General features: G+C 34.5%; 1 protein-coding gene across 1 annotated transcript in view; it reads left to right on the top strand.

Moving 5' to 3' along the window:
* Positions 1–18040, top strand: part of SPAG16 (sperm associated antigen 16) — an 868000-nt gene that overhangs the window by 611744 nt on the left and 238216 nt on the right. Inside the window, exon 16 of the mRNA XM_082395857.1 lies at positions 11099–11225. Coding sequence (XP_082251983.1) covers positions 11099–11225 — 127 coding nt within the window. The remainder of the gene's footprint in view (positions 1–11098; positions 11226–18040) is intronic.

The following is an 18040-nucleotide window of genomic DNA, read 5'->3' as shown; positions in this document are numbered from 1 at the left end:
TATAAATATTCTTGAGCTTTTTTTCTGTTAAATTACTTAGAAATTGGTTCTTTCAGGTCTGCTCTTAAGATGTGTTAGGTGGGACTGGAGCCATTCTTAATCTAGAGTTAATTATTTCCCCATTTCTGAAGCAAGACACTTCTTTGTGCTCAAGTCCACACAGCCCCCCCGAATCTTGAACTTTTTCAGTCTGGCTACTGGGACAGGCACAATTCCCAGCCTTACGTGAGTGCCTTTCCCTGTTCCCTCTAATCATTTCAAGTGGTTCTTTTCCAGGCCTCTGGGTAGTTTCCTCAAATGCACATGCCAATCAGTACTCAGCTAAAGACCGGAGGAAACTGCTCTGCAGATCTCCAGGGTTCTCTCCTCGTGTACTCCGCTCTGCAAACTTGAGCTGCCTTGTTTCCCTGGACTCTCAGCTTTATCCCCTCAGCCTCGGAGTCAGCCATGCGCTGTCCAGTTCCCTCTCCTGTGCTGTGGACTAGTAACTATCAAGGCAGCATGTCACAGCAATCTTCTGTGGCTCACACCATTAGTTTCCTGTATCTCAGTGATTATTGACCTTTGTTGCCTCATGGACGGTGTCTTGCAAACTACTGTTTCCTGTATCGTGACCATTTTTTTTGGATTTTTCACACAGGAGAGTAAACCTGGTCCCTGTTACTCCATTCTCCATTGTGACTGACAGAGGGAGTCTTTTTATCATCTGCCTTTAATCAGAAGATATGTGATTATAATGATAACGACATTCTTTTTAAAATTTATAGTTAGCCCTTCCTCCCATAAAAAATAAAGGTTGACAGTGTGTCTGTAGTAAACCTGAATTATAGTCCTGATTGGACCATGGATTTCATGTGAAGGCTTAAACCAGTCCCTTAATTTCTCAAGCCTTCACTTTTCTAATCTGTGGGAGACTTTGATCTGGACAACCTTTATATTCTCTTTCAGAAATGTGTCTATAGTCACTAATGTTTTCTTTAGAAATTGAGAAAAGCTATTGAATTTGAATATATCAGTTAGAAGGCTTTTAAGGGAAACAAGAATGTGTTTTCAACATCTGGTCTTTCTGAAATTTGAATGATCCTTTTTGACTCCATATTTACTAGCAAACCCAACAGCAAAACTGAAATCTTTCCTTTGATGTACACAGCAATGCCAAACTGAAATAATTTAATATTGTTCTCTCTTCAGATATTAAGTACTAAGCTTTAGTTTTTACTTTATACCTCTTTGGTTTATTCCTTCATATTCCAAAAATCCTCTTGCCCTATTTTGACATTATAGTCAGCATGTTACTATGTAAATATATCATTAATGACTATTGCAGTGTGACAAGCCACATCACAAGAAAACATCAAGGGCCTACGAGACAAAGATCTCATACATGAATATCTGAAATAATGCCAATAATGACACTGAAAATGAAGTAAACTCACATGAGAGTCAGAAAATGTATCTCTAGTGCTTTTAGAAGTGGCTCATTGCCAGAGGCAGAATGCATTAATTTCATATGCCATGTTAGGGATTTTCCATTTCTCCTTGAATAAAACGTTAGTTTCAAAAACTGTCCTTAAAGTAGAAAGACTCTCACTGATTTGTTTAACCTTCTTCTCCCCTTTACCTTCAGAAATCCACTAATTTTGCACCATATCTGGTAGACAGGAAGTTGGGCTAATGTGTCCTCAATTCTACCAGAACTGTGCTTTCAATTTATTCAGCATTTGCAGAATGAAAGGCATTATGTTAGGTTTTGTGGGTGATTCAGCCAAGTAAAGTATTTAGTCCTGCTCCTTGATGAACTACAATATAATTAAAGAATAAAAATCTACACACAAAGTGGATAGCTATCTATCAACGTAATGTAACAAATTTTAAATACCAAAAATAGCAAATTAAAAATCAATGGGAATATCTGGCATAATTCTTGAGAGAGGTCAATCATAAGCATTAGGAAAAGTTTTGCTCTGATGATTCAGCTATGGAAATAATGATTCATTAACTCATTCATTTAAATATTTTCTAAGTGTATAATATAAGCCCCAAACAGAGTACAAAAGATTTACAGTAGTACTATCTAGGTAAACTTTCTGTAATGATGGAACTGTTCTTTGTCTAAAGCGTCCAATATGATTGTGACTAGCTACATGAGAAAGTATCGATTTTAAATAAAATAAAATTAAATTTAAAAATTAGTTGCAGTAATTAACATTTTCAAGTACTCAGTAGCCAGTAGCATTGCACAATATAGGTCTAGAAGGAAAAGACATGCATGTGTACAAAAAATTGCAATTTGTTGTGTAAGTTTTATGACATGGCTCTTCAGGAGCAAGGTAAGGAATACCTTACGTTCCCTAGAATAATTTAGAAGAAGTCGTGTTAGAGCCAAGATTTAAAATATATTTAATATTTAACAGAGAAAGAAATAGCAAATCAGCATCCTAGTCAGTAGAAATAGTGAGAAGAAAAGGATGAGAGCATAGTGTATTCAAGGAGTAGAGCAGAGTAATGTGTAGAGAAGTTGTGGGAGATGAGAGGCAGGAAGGAGGCAGGTCAAGGAGGGGCTCAAGTTTGTATTTTAGAAAATATTACTCTGTCATTAATTTTTTAACTATGGCATTATTGATATTAGGGACGAGGTAATTTCATAAATCCAGCAGTGGGGATGGGCTGCCCTGTGCATTATAAGATGTTAATCAACATCCCTGGCCTCTACCAACTGAATGCCAGTGGTAGGTGCCCCAGCTGTGATAATCAAATATGTCTCTAGATGTTGTCAGATGTCCTCCAGGAGGCAAAATCACCCTGGCTGAGAACCAGTTGTGAAAATGAACTGCAAAAATACATGGTTGAAGCAGAGTTCACTACATGTGTCTGTGAGTGAGATGAGGAAGACCTGAAATGAGGGATTTGTGGAGAGTGGAGGCCTACAACTGAACAGGATTGGAGAGGAGAGAGATGGAGAATAGGATGACAATCTCTGCTGACTGAATGGGATATGAAGCCTTTTATTGAAATGGAAAGTACAGCAGAAAGATCAAGTTTGAGGGAAAGATGAACTTGGCTTTGAATATGCTGACTTGTGATATCTGTGGAATATCCAAATAGTAATGTTCTGTGGGTATTTGAAAATAAAGATCTGGAATTCAAAATAGAGATGTCAATTGGACGTGTAAATTTGGGAGTCATAAGTATGTAGATATTGTTGAAATCATGGGAACACTTCTTTCTGCACCTAGCAATCTAGACTTAATGACAACTGTCATCATTTCCACCTGATCTCCAAATATAGTCCTATTCAATCCATTCAAACACATAGCCCAGTGTTGTTTTGATTTTTGTTTTTCTCCTGACTTCATGTAGAATCAAGGACTTTGAAGTCCAGCTACACCAGCCTATTTATGTTTAGTACTTCTGCCCGGAGGGCCTTGATCTCACTCTTCCCTTTTCTTGGATCACTCTTCTTCCTTTTTCTCTGAACTCAGAAGTCATATTTCTAGTGAGACCCTTCTTGACCAGGCTATTTACGCTTTAACACTCTTTCTGCCAGATATTCCATGTCTATATTTTTTTTTCCATAAATCCTATTAACATTTAACGTACCACATATTTTACTGATTTATTTAATTTATCGTATGATTCTCTCCAGAAGCATACAAGTTCCATAAGTCCAGGACTTCTCTCTGCTTTGTTCACTCCTGTTTATCTACCACTTAAATCAGTGTCTAACACCTAGTGAACTCCATCAATATTTCTTTGATGAATGAATAAGTTTCCTACTGGTCCAGACAAGTTTGCCTGGGTTCAGTCAAATTCTTACTAAGACTTATGGCACAAACTTGAAGACCACAGGAAAGTCATGTTTACTTGTTTTGCAGGGTCTCAGAGAGACAATTTTGTACTTAGGTACCTGCTTAACTCACTGAAACTACTGGCCTTCATTCTTTTTAACATATCAATATTTATGTTCAAAACACATAACTTTTTATATCATATGAAATTCATATTTCTCAGTGTGAGCTCCAAAAACTTCAGAATTTTTACACATTATTAACCTCATCATAAATTCACCTAATTCCCCCTAGTGAAATATGTTAATCTCTGCTTTGTATTCTGACATTGTACCATTTTCAATACTAACGATGCCCTCCCGCTTTCTGTCCACTAATGTCTTTTCATGATCTGCACCTACTTAAAATGTCGCTGTTTCTAGAAAGCTGCATTCACTTAATGGACCTATCCTAGGACTGCATTCCTAGAGGAAAGCTTCTCTGATCCCACAGGCTTGGGTTAGGTGGTCAATTTGTACTAGAAATAACCCTTTATCTACTTCTGGCATTTAACTTTGCCTTTAACATTGTATTTATATAGAGCTTATATCTATTTTATCTCTAGATCATGACCCCAAGCCAGGGACATAGTACAGCTCAGTAAATATTTGTTCCTTTATATACATTAATTGTCTTCATCTGTTTCTAATTATTCTTCTGCCTTGTAAATTAACACTTGCTTGCTCAATTTTTTCTTTGCTAATACATATTTGTTGTTATTCTGTTACAGTAATGTTAACTCTTTCAGGGCATTCTACCTCCATAACAGACTATGCTCTTTAAGCTCTTAAAATGGGACTTTATGGGCTTCTATTCTCCAAAGCATCTAGGTCAAGGCATGCAAAAATCTTCCTTGCTAAACGTTTAAGATCTGGGACACTTAGTCAGATTGTCTGGATTTGAATCCTGGGTCTACATTTTATTAACAAAATACCGTTAGGCAAGTTGTATAGTATTTTAAGTCTCAATTTTCTCATCTGAATAATCTGGTGGTATAACCTAACTATAGAAATGAAGGATTAAATGAGATATTAAATAGAAATCACTTTGAACAGGTTATCGTGATTATGTGGTGCAGTGTTGTGTACTCTAGATGCTACGTACTTGTTTGAGATGTCCAGGTCCCGTATCCCTGGGGCAGGATTGGCGATTCAAGTTATTAATACCTAACTGATTGACAATGGCATAGGGAAGAAGTACGTACTGACAACAGCAATCTTATCAACATCTTTCCAGTGCTTTTTATTCCTTCCTTATTTAGCCTCACACTCTTTGAACATTCCCAATACTTACCTTCTGTTTCCATTCTAATTCCATAATTTCTTTAGCTTATTTGTGCCATTAAGGTACTGAGGGAAGAGTGTAATGAGCTAATGCTTAATGCTGCACAAGCCTGTCCTAAGAGAGACACTAATGTATCAGTACTAAAAATGTTTGAAATACTGATTTTCCTCCTAATGAGCCTAAACATTTTATTATAGTTATACCTTAATACCAAACTGCAGGTCATTACCTTCATGTATTGAAAGCAGCTGATGTTTCTAGGGCTTAATGTATCTGCCATTTGCTTGATGACCCCTCTTTCTTGCCCATTTTACATAGTAGATATTTAGAAAATGAAAATTAGATCACTTGACAGGATCATTAATGAAAATTAGATCACTTGATTTGCCATCATATTGTGTATGATGGTTTGATTTCATTATTTATTAAAAAATATTTTTCTGATTATAATAATTAATAGATACTAGTTCTGTGAAATTTGAATTTTGAAAATGTGAAAAGGAACAAATAAAATAAGAATGATTCATCCTGTCACCTAAAGATAATCAATTATGATTTAGTCCTACCAATCTTATTTTCAACATATGTTTCTGTGTGTGTATAACTGTAAATAACTCTGTTTGCTGCTTTATTGCACTACCATATGTATGTTTTCCTTTGTATTAATAATCTTTGGAAATGCCATCCATAGTTAAATAATAGTTTAGTTATATAATTATATGTTACAGTTATATCTATATAAAGATATGTATATATACATGTGCTTCTGTATCTGTCTTTCTATCTATTGAACAATTAATTTCTTATGTTTCTACTGCCCCATCTTATACATAATATTGTGAGGAACATCTTTGTGAACAAGTATTGATCTGAGTTATTCACTCACTTAAATGTATTCTAATGGAAGAATATATTAAATATATTTAAGCATTTGTGATATATTATGCTACATTATATATATTGGTTAAAATCGCAGACCCTGAAGTCAACTGACCTATGCTTGAATCCTCACTCCAAATTATTCTACTAAGATAATTTTAGGGAAATCACTTGATCTCAATTAGCTTTAGTAATAATTTTTTTCACTTAAATTTCTTTCTTTCTGATACTGATACTCCTTTGCCAGCTTCCTATTAATTAGTATTTAATAATTAAATTCTTTTATTTTTACTCTTTCTGAGTATTTTTTTTTTGAAGTTTTGAATTTTATTTTATTTATTTTTTTATACAGCAGGTTCTTATTAGTCATCAATTTTTTTTTTAACATCTTTATTGAAGTATAATTGCTTTACAATGGTGTGTTAGTTTTTGCTTTAAAACAAAGTGAATCAGTTATACATATACATATGTTCCCATATCTCTTCCCTCTTGCATCTCCCTCCCTCCCACCCTCCCTATCCCACCCCTCTAGGTGGTCACAAAGCACCGAGCTGATCTCCCTGTGCTATGCGGCTGCTTCCCACTAGCTATCTATTTTACATTTGGTAGTGTATATATGTCTATGACACTCTCTCACCCTGTCACATCTCACCCCTCCCCCTCCCCATATCCTCAAGTCCATTCTTTAGTAGGTCTGTGTCTTTATTCCCATCTTGCCACTAGGTTCTTCATGACCTTTTTTTTTTTTTTTCCTTAGATTCCATATATATGTGTTAGCATACTGTATTTGTTTTTCTCTTTCTGACTTACTTCACTCTGTATGACAGACTCTAATAACTCCATCCACCTCATTACAAATACCTCCATTTCATTTCGTTTTATGACTGAGTAATATTCCATTGTATATATGTGCCACATCTTCTTTATCCATTCATCCGATGATGGACACTTAGGTTGCTTCCATGTCCTGGCTATTGTAAATAGAGCTGCAATGAACATTTTGGTACATGACTCTTTTTGAATTATGGTGTAAAATCTGTTTTTGAAAATTATATAAAGCCATAAGATGTTTATATTAAGGAATACTATAGGTTTATGAAAATAGTCTTTTAATCATTCATTTAAATTATAAATGACATCATTAGCATCCTAGTTTTCTCTTTTTCTTTCTTTGTTTTATAATATATAAATATGCTTGGAACCACTGTGCAGAGAGATAGCTCAGTCTGCTTGTCTTCCTGCCACTGTTGGTATCAAGTTTGCATAAAAGGTGCCTCTGGCAGTGCTCTGGATCCACAATAGCACAAGATTTATTTCTTCCATATTAGATTATTACAAATTTCACTTGTTTCCATTTTTGATTTATAAATAGTGCTACTTTAATATTTTGATCATCTGTTTTTAAACCTTACAGTAAATTTCAGAAGTAGCCTTAAAAGTTTCAAAAGTATGAACCTTTGTGATCCTTGATATGTACTGCTAAATATTTTTCCAGTATATTTCCAGCAGCCTAGATGAAGCTAGTTTGGTTTTATGTTGTTCTACTCTAACTTATTAACTGCATGTCCATATGGATTTTCTCACTAGGATCTTTAAGTTGGAAACGGGAAGGCTTAAAAGGGGCAGTCAGGAGTCGTGACTTTTCACTTTCATCTCACCTGTATCCTTTGTCCATTTTCCTAAGTTCCACTTGCTTTGTTTTACTATTTGAGTCTGTGATAACCAAAAAAAAAAACAAAATTCTGAGCTTCAGCTCATTTACCATATTTTGGAAAAAAATTCATTACAGTTGCATGTAGTCAACATTGATTGCTCTCTACTCCCCTTATATTCATTTTTTATTCATATATTATTCTATGATTTATTCAAGATCAAATGCCAAACATATCACAGGAACTGAGCCGGGTGCTGGCGATTCAGTGTCACAAAAACAACCATCTGTCTGAATCCGAACTTCTCCGAGAACTTTCAGTGCAACCATCTTTATCACCTTTCCTCCTCAGCCAGTACTGGTACCAATGACATAACCAGAATTACATTTTAGATAGTTTTCCAAAACTCTTGAGTTTTTACTTTCTTTAAAATTGTCACAATTCCACCTTTCTCCAAAAAACATTTTCTTTGAAATCTTTCTTTCTTGGTTAGGTTAAGTGCCTAACTATAACTAGTCTTTGCTTTCTTACCTGACATAAATTCTAGATAAAATATTTGTTTTTTCCCCAGGTTGTCAGCTAATTCCTTTTCCACACACTCCATCTTCAGATCCCTCAAAATTCACAATGTGTGGTTTAGATTAGTAATATTTTAATATTCTTCTTCCCTATGGAAGGAGAATGGCAAATGGTTCCAGTTCACCTGAGACTGGAGGAGGAGGCATACAAGATCTTGATATTCCAAGTTTTTGGTTTTGGATTCTCTGCATCTTTTATCTCTTTCTTTTATCTAACTGATTCAGAACCATCAGGGTTAGAATCAATATTACCTTAAGACTGCTGTGGAAGTACTTGGACTAAAGTAAAACTTCTAGGTAAACTCCCATGAGGCATTCATCATCTAGTGGTTTAACAAATATATTTTTTAAATTGTTTTATTATTTTATTTTATTTTATTTATGTTTTTATTTTTGGCTGCGTCGGGTCTTTGTTGCGGTACACAGGATCTTCGTTGAGGCATGCCAGATCTTTCATTGTGGCACGCGGGCTTCTCTCTAGTTGTGGTGTGCGGGTATTTTCTCTTCTTTAGTTGTGGCACTCAGGCTTCAGAGCACATGGGCTCTGTAGTTTGCAGCACGCGGGCTCTTTAGCTGAGGTGCTCAAGCTCAGTAGTTGTGGTGCGCAGGCTTAGTTGGGCTGTGGCATGTGGGATCTCAGTTCCCTGACCAGGGGTCAAACCTGTGTCCCCTGCATTACAAGGTGGATTCTTTACCGCTGGACCACCAGGGAAGTCCCAACAAATTTTTTTTTTAGTTCTACTATGCTCCAGGTACTACGATAGGCATTGCATTTGCCTCTCTGGTTAACTGGAAGTATAGCTACCAAGTTATCAAATCTGAACACAAACTTATTTCTACCACTTTATAAGTTATTATATTTGTTTTACCATAATGCATATATTGTCATGAATTTTAAGTTCCTTGGGAAATGGAAAAGTTTAGCTATATGATGTTAGTTATTCAAAATTGTTTAAAATACTATCTACTATTTATTAATAAATCATTCAGCACAGCACTTGGTTATTAGAAGCATTTAATAAGTATTGAATATTATTATTTTAGTATTATCAAACTGTATTAATTGATTTTTTGACAGTGGTAAAAATTAAATATAAAAATATTAAACCCATTTAAGTACTAATTTTCACCCAGAAAATGATGGACTATTTTTTAATTTTTAGTATATTTCCTAAAAATTTAATATTCAATGGTGTAAAGCACACTTTAAGATTGTCTTTGTTTCATAGAATCTAGGCAAGAAAAGGACATGAAGTCTATAACCTGACTTTAATGAGAAGTGCCTTCAGATTAAATTCTGACTAAAATTTTTTCTGTACTCACAGTTGAAAAAAGATTCCATTCTGCGACTTGTGAAAGATGTTTGAAAACCCTTATCGCTGGAAAGAGTTCTTTATAATTTCTAACATTAATATTCCCTATAATCCTGAGAACTGTTCTTTTCTAAAAATTAAATTCACTGATTCTTCACAATTCTCACAATACACATTTACATATTTGAAAACATTCCAAGTTCTCCATGTTCTTTTTAAACCGTAAAAAAGATTAAATATCCCATTTATTAGCTTGAGGAAAAGGTTATTGTATTGCTTTGCCAGTAACAGCAGTTACAGAATTTTAAAACTAGTGGCATTTGTTGTACTACCAGAGTATTTAAGGAAAAAAACAAAAAATCCACTCGGACTGTAATACACTATGCAGTTGTTTTTTGTTTTTTGTTTTTTTATAGAAAGGGTAGAAATCAAGGAGTAAATGAGAAAAAAAGTATGCGAGCTAGTTCAAAATGATAATAGGGAAAATTGTATAATAATCAAGTTATTATCTTTAACATTTTAGAATATTTAGGAGGAAAATAATGAGAGGTTGATTTTTGACTAGACATTAAAAAAATTAAGCTGGATCTGAAAGGGAAACTGTATATTGAATTGGAAAGAGTATAATGACTTATAAACATTGTACATAAACCTGATGTGGCCAGCACTCATATTTAGTTGGTCAGTGGACACAGATATTAAATGACAGAATGATGGAAGCCCTCTTACTCATCACTATATCCCAGTCTCTGACATGAGGTAGCTGCTGAATAGATATCTCCTGAGAGGCCTGCAAGAGGAGTATAGACAGACCTTGAACTCCAAACTGATGCACCTGGGCTGGTACTTCTATACTGGGAAAATATCCGCCCCTGTTTCCATAATACTTGAATCCATCCACCTTTCCTTTTGTTTTCCATTCCCTTATCCAATTACCTTCTTCCTTTTTCCACTACATGTTAAAAAATAGCCCCAAATATTTCTAATAATTTTGTCTAACAGAACACAATAAGCACTGCTTCCTTGCAATCAATTTTACCTGGCCCCAGTGATTCTACCCACTATGATAAAACTCTTCTTTCCTGTCCATTTGTTTTCCTACCTCTGTTTTTATTTTTACTCTGAGTTATAAATTATCAATACTAACTAATTACAAGCATATAAAGTGAAGTGTGCTTTTAGTGCAATATTTTACATATACAGTTTTTATATGTAGATCACATATCATATATGTGATACGTGTATATTTAGACAAATTGCATGGGTGTGTATAGTTCTGTTTTATTACATCTTATATAATTAAAATCATCAAAATGATTTCCTGAAAAATCATCTTCTAAAATTTAGTATAGGATTTTATATATTTAAATTGTCATTTTATAATACTTTTATGTCAAAGACAGAGGTATAATGAATACTTTTTAGTTTAGAGGAATGTATTCTTGTGTATTTAATAAAATTGTAACAGAAATCTTTCTTTTTTGTTTTTTTTGGTCTGAGTTACTATATATATTTGTATATATATATGTACGTATATACAGTTCTTTCTTTTTAATACTTTAAAGGGTCACATGATCGCATCCTGTGATGCCTGTGGAGTTACAAAGCTATGGGATTTTCGGAAGCTCTTACCAGTTGTGTCCATTGATGTAGGTCCAAGTCCTGGCAATGAGGTGAACTTTGATTCATCAGGTAGGATCTTTTCTGTTTAACATTCTTGACCAAACTAACAGCTTTAGTATTGTGCTGAAACTATTTTCTATTGCCACTTTATGTTTTTTTGCATTTCCTTCTATGTAAAAATCTGTTCTTGATATTATACTAGCATATACTACATTATGCTGTATTTATCATATGATATATCGTATCACGTCATATAGTGAAAGCATTACATTTATCACATATGTAAAGGAAGAAATAATAGAGGAGATAAGTGTGTACTAATTTAGATTACTCAAGTTCCTAGCAGCATCATGCAAAATTTGGAGTCTGCATCCCTTAGAATCACCATCCAACGTAAGTAAATTGAGTTTTTTGAAGGTAAAATAGCTAAAAGTAGGGAAGAACAAAAGTTTGGCAAAAATAAAACTGAAACTAATGGAATACTTTATAATAATTTAGTAATACCCCATATTCTCTAGATTTTACAATTAATTTTAAATATATATTCGTCTTGTTTCAAATTGTGTCCAATAATAACTATATTAATTGGTAATAATTGTAGTATTATTATCTGTGTTCAGCATTTTTTCTGCAATAATATAACCGTTAACAGTGAGATAAATTATTTTATCCTTGCTGACGATGAAGAGTGTAGCAACTGATGTTAACAATCACACAATGCTTCCACTTGATCATTTCAAAGGTTAAAATTACAATTACAACTCTATCTTTAATGATAGCCTATGCTCAATAACGTATATCTGTTATTGATATAACTTACCTTTGCTGTTGTAATACATGTTTTAAACTTTTTTAAGTTTTGAGAGGTTTAAAAATCCTTGGTATTTATTTGCAGTAGCTCAAATTTTAGATAAAGAAATAAAGATAGAATATATATAAAGGAAATAATGATGTTCTATTTAAAAATAGTCCAAAAAGTATAAATATACTGGAAGCAATTCTGAAGCCATAAGGTAATTGTGTGTTTCATGGAACTGGTTTCATGATATTGACATCACATATCTAAAATTCAGAATACAGTAAGTTTGTCTTCTTAAAAAACATTAAGCTGTGTTCCCATTGCAGATTGGTATATGAACCACATATATGACTTCCTTAAAAATATGTTAGTAATGTTCTTGACATTAAGACTTTTATGCTCTGCTAGAATTCAAACAGAAAGCACTGTACAGAATAAAAGATCCCAACTATGAGAATTTAATTTTATAATGTAAAGGCCCATTAGTGTTTCAATTTATACTTTTTGATATATAGAATATGCATTGACATCATAATTCTAAAGGAACTTTAACTTGGTTTTTACAAACGTTTTCACATCCATAAATCCCTTTTTACTATCTTGAGGTAGCATCCAAGTATTCATGGCCTTGAGTTTTGAATTCTGAAATTTCAAAACTTTTGGCTGTACTTTCTAATAATAGAAGTTAAAGGGTGTTTTGATATGCTGTACAACTAATACTAGGTACATATTTTACTGTCATAATTATTAATACGTTGCCACTGCCTTTTACTGTCCTTGTCATCCAGCCCAAAATTTCTTTTCTATGCATTGTCAGGCGAACTTATTTTAAATATGTCAGTTCCTATCATACTGTCGTACAAGTCAATACCATCTTAAAGCCCCTAGTACAACAGATCTATTTTTTTTTCTCCATGACTGCTATATACTTGATGGTACACTAGTATTAAGAAAACTGTCAGAATCAAGGATGGAACAATGAGAAACATAAACGATAAAGAGTGTAAACCAGGGACCCTGTTAATGAAAACACTTCATCAGTTTGAAGGAATATAATGTCAACCTGACCTTCCCATCCCTTTGACCATTTCTTCAAGGAACATACTATAATTAATTTTAATTCTACGTGTTTGAGAAATAAGTGTCTTTTTCTCATTGAATACTGAGAAATTTGTGCTTCTGTTGAGGAGAAGTCTTCAGTGACTCGTCATTTTAAAAGTTTGAAATATATCAGCAGTTGAAGGAACTAGGTAGAGCAAACAAGAGGTCTATTGAGGGTCTGAACAAAGAGGTGAAATCACAAAGTTAAATACCAGAAATTATGTTCATCTCAAGAGAGTAAAGAAAAGTGAAGTCAAGAGCAAAACAAAATCGAAATAAGGACAGGGACACATAGATCTCTTCTCATCTGCATTTCTTCAGGAAAAGATGATTTAAAAGGAAAGTATAAAAAGATACCATGAAAATATTTGAACTATGAGAATAAGATCAAATCTAACTTAATAAGTTCAAAATACTCTTCATTTGACATACTTTTATTTATTCCCAGTGGCAAGCCAATACAAGCTTTCCTCCTTGGACCTGAGGAAAAGTCGTTGATAATACACATGCAGTATCATCACAATATCATATAATATATGTGGAAGTACTGACAGTATTCTGTCTGAGAAATTTAATATAAACTACTCATATACATAGTTTTTAGATATTCTAAATAATCAACATAGAAACAAAAATTTTCTCATCATATTTCATATCTCTGGATCAGTTTAATTGAAGGGCATCTTGAAATTATGAGGTGTGCTGCTTAAAAAGAGCTGTTTCCATATACAATGGCTTATCTTTATAAATAAGGGATTCCTTCACTGCAAATTCAACACGGTATACAAATAAATTTGAGTAGTCATTAAAGGCTGAAACTGTGGTCCATAATATTTGATTTCAAATTTTTATGTATATTAAAGATTCCTCATTATTTATTAACCTCATAAATAAACATTTTTATTTTAAATTTATAAAAGTAAATTATGTGCTAGCAAAATGGTACTTTATCTGTTTTAAAATTGAGACTTCTCATAGTGTATCATTTTTGAAATGTATCTTTGATAATATTTGAAAACCAGTGGTATAGAAAAAGAATATAGACTATAATTCAGACCCTCAGCTCTTCCCCACCTTTTAGACTATAAACAAATTATTTAATCTTCCTGAACTAAATTTCCTCATAGAAATAATGGAGGAGATAACTGTCTTACTATATTCTAATGTGTTTCAAAGGGTTAATTATATTCTGTAATGAGGAAATCCTAATACAGTCTTGTTTTCATGTAATATTCAAAATAATTGAAATAGTTAACTAGCAAGTAAAGCTACATATAATGTTATATATGCATATATAATTAAAATCAAAAGATTTAAAGATATATGAATCACCATCTCGAGGTTAGCTTTTCTATTGCTGTAAGAAATCAGCTTGTTGCACATTTAAAAGAGGAGTTGCATGCAGCATAGTATTATTTACATAATGTTTTATTTGCAAATACATTGCTTGCAACAAACACAGATTACCTGTGTTTATAGATATATACATATATCAGTATATATTTATAGCTTACATATTTGTAAAGGGATAAGTGTTCCTTTCTCATTAAACAGAGAACCTTCTGGTAATATAACGCTACACATTTTTACGAATATTCACTATCTAAATATCTCCCACTTGGCATACTCAAATGCCATATGTTTTACCATTCAAAAATTTATTACTAGTTCAGAAAATATTAAATGGAATTGTGTAGTGAAAGTAATAAAAATGAACTGTGAGAATTTATACATACACTTTTCCACATCTCTCATTTTGTTGCGTTTATGTAGTTTAGCAATATTTTTCACTCCTTTGTAAAAGGTAATTCCGGTACACTTGCAAAAAAGTCACATCCCGAGAAAATGCCGGAGCTGAAGTTTGAGCCAGATGGGGACTTTCCAGTAGAAAGCTTATCAGTCTCAGATCATTGAAATGAGCAAGGTTTGCCACCATTTGGCGGTAATCCTAAATACTTCCCACAAGGAGAACCACAATAGAAATACTAAAATAGAAGAAAAAATAATGACCCCATTATAAAATATGAAAATTACCAGACCCCTCTAAAATTGCTCAAAAATAAGATAAGCCTCAAATCTTTTGTTCAAATTTGATTTATTAGCTTCTGTTAGTGAAGGCTGCAGTTCACTGTTTTGTATTTAAAAGACAGATTGTGGTTAACTCCTTCTGTTGGAAGCAGTGTAATAAAATGGAGGAAGCACTCACTTAGAAACCCTGGTTTTGAATTTTGTCTCCACTGCTAACTAGCTGAATGATCTTGGTGAACTTTCCAAACATTTCTGAGCCTCAGTTTCCTTGTATGTGAAATGTTAAAAACCTATCACGACTTCCACTTCCAGCCAAGATGGAGTAACAGGGACCAGATTTACCCTCCCACCTGAAACACATGAAAAAACAGACAAAATTTATGAAACGATGGTTTTCAGAAATTGAACATTGGGCAATGGAAGACAGTAGTGAAGGGAAGGGGGGTTAAATAAGATGAGCTCTATGGCTGCCCATAATACTGTCTGGAGAAAATTTCTAGGTCACATCTCAGGGATGGACAGAAACCTTGGGGAAACCCCACAGCCTCCCAGAGTTGAGGAGATGGAGTGGGCAGTCCAGGGAGGCCAAGGCAGCTAGAGTTTGCAGGCAGAGTACAGGACAGGGGACAGCAACACAGAGAGAGAGCTCTGGAGATTTGCAGAAGATCCCCTGCAGTCTTTAGCTGAGTGCAGATCAGTCCACGACAGCCTAAATCCACAGAAAAATCTGTCTGAAGAGTTAAAAAGAAAAATCCCCAAAGATCAGGGGAGCCTAAGAATAGTTTGTACTCCCACCAACCCGGTTGGTAAAACCTTGCAATTCAAAAGGATAGTAGATAGAACAGGGATTGGCCAACTACTGCCCATGGCCTGTATTTATATTTAATTTTAATGGTAACAACAGCCACACCCATTAATTTACATATTATCTAAGGCTGCTTTCACATTACAACAGCAGAGTTGAGTATTCACAAGGGAAACTGGCATGGCCTGTGAAGCCCTTAAACATTTACTGTCTGGCTCTTTACAGAAAAATTTGCCCAGGGAGAGGGCTCAGAAGGTCATTACCTCAGTAGTGAGGCAGCATCAGTCCACACCTCTAGATCTAGTCCCTTCACTGTCTTTGAACCATCTGAGTTGGCCCATGTAAAAACCTGTTTATTCTTTACTACAACTTAATGAGATTGTTACTGTTATCTCCTTTTTACAGATGAGGAAACTAGGACATGAAGTTAACAACAAGCCTAATGACACCTGGCTGATCAAATGTGGAGTCAGAATTCAAAGCTGGGCAGTCTAATTCCAGATACTAGAATTTAGACTTTATATTATTCTGCTTCTCATTGTAATAATAGTATTCAGTTTCATATTGATATGTGACATATGTTAGGAGTTATAATTCATTTGCTATGAATATTGAAATAATCTAATTAATGACCACTTGGCAATGTTTGACTCAAACAAACACTATTTGTCAATTAGTTGTCTCTGGAAGAAAAACAGGAAAAGAAGATCTCCCTAGTATTATCTGCCAGGTTTTTGATGTGTCTTATAACAAGGGGGAACCCTAAATATGTTCCTAATGGGAGCTGGAACTCCAGCCCCACACCTCAAGGTAAATTCCTATCAGACTAATCTGGGTGGAATAAGTGAGTGCCTGCAGGCACTTTTGCTATTTATTTAAGTCTTGGCCTGATTACAAACTGAAATAAGAAAGGAAGAAAGCAAGCTAACTTCTATTATCTCTAAGGCTTAAGGCAGAGCTGAGGTAAGTTGCTCCGCCTAAGAGCAAGCCCATTCTACTACATCAATTTCCTAGGAAAGAGAGTTACAAGGAGAGGGGATAAAATACAAGAGAGAAAAGACCAGATGACTCTGCTCAATTATTTATAATCCCGTTATTTCATCCCCTGTTTGTATGCAAATCCATTTTGTTTTTGAGTAGAATACGGTCCCCTCTGCTGCTGGAGAAAGGAACTGGAGGAACGGAAGGAAATCAGATTTTGTATCTCCCTTGGAGACCCAAGTGTGTCATTGAAACAGGAGGGAAGGGGGTAGGGCACAACCTTTGAAAGAATGACATAGCCCGAGGACATGACATAAACTGATTAGAACCAAATGGGTCCAAGATGGTGGATCAGTGGACTTCCACTAGACCTTGAGCCTCAGTATATGCTCACTGAACACATCAGCAAGCTAAATGATATACCCACAGGTGCCATGACAGTTCCAAGACTGACCATAAGGATCAAAAAGTGGGCGGTGGCCCAGTTCCTAGAAATCCCCGTCCCTTCCTGAAATAGCTGGAATACTCTTCCCACTCATTAGACTATGATATTACCCACCCCTATAAAAACTGACAATTCCATACCCTGGTGCCTTTTTCACCTTCTGAAATGGCCCACACTCTGTGGAGTGCGTTTCTTTCTAAATAAATGCACTTCTCACCTATCACTTTGTCTTTCACTGAATTCTTTCTGTGATGAGACATCAAGAACCTGAACTTCATTAAGTCCCGAAACCAGGTCTGTGATCTCAGTTGGAAGACTGGGTTTTGGCTGTGTTCGAGTCCTGGCCGCATGGGTTCAATTCCCAATCTGAGGTGCACGGTTTCATCATTAATACCTGCAATGAAGTATACTATGATCTAGGAACTGGGCTAGGTGCTTTCTCTTTTAATCATCACAGAACTATGAGTTTGGTTCATTTCTCCCATTTTAAAGAGTTTTGAGAGCTTTAATTACATATATATATTAATAAATATACACATTTGTACAGTTCTATGAGAGCCTGAATTTAGCTCTAGGAAATTGTAAAGAAAAAACTCTGGAGATTCATAGGAACTGGTTTTACACTTTACCTGTAAAAAAGCTATTCTTTCTCTTTGGTTTTTGTCATGCTATTCCATGTTTTAGAAACATTTTTATTCACCTGACAGCAAGTATGGAAAATAACA

The sequence above is a fragment of the Balaenoptera borealis genome, assembly GCF_965194805.1.
Source record: "Balaenoptera borealis genome assembly, chromosome: 6".
In the NCBI taxonomy this organism is placed as follows: domain Eukaryota; kingdom Metazoa; phylum Chordata; class Mammalia; order Artiodactyla; family Balaenopteridae; genus Balaenoptera; species Balaenoptera borealis.
This window is presented reverse-complemented; position numbering and strand designations above follow the sequence as displayed.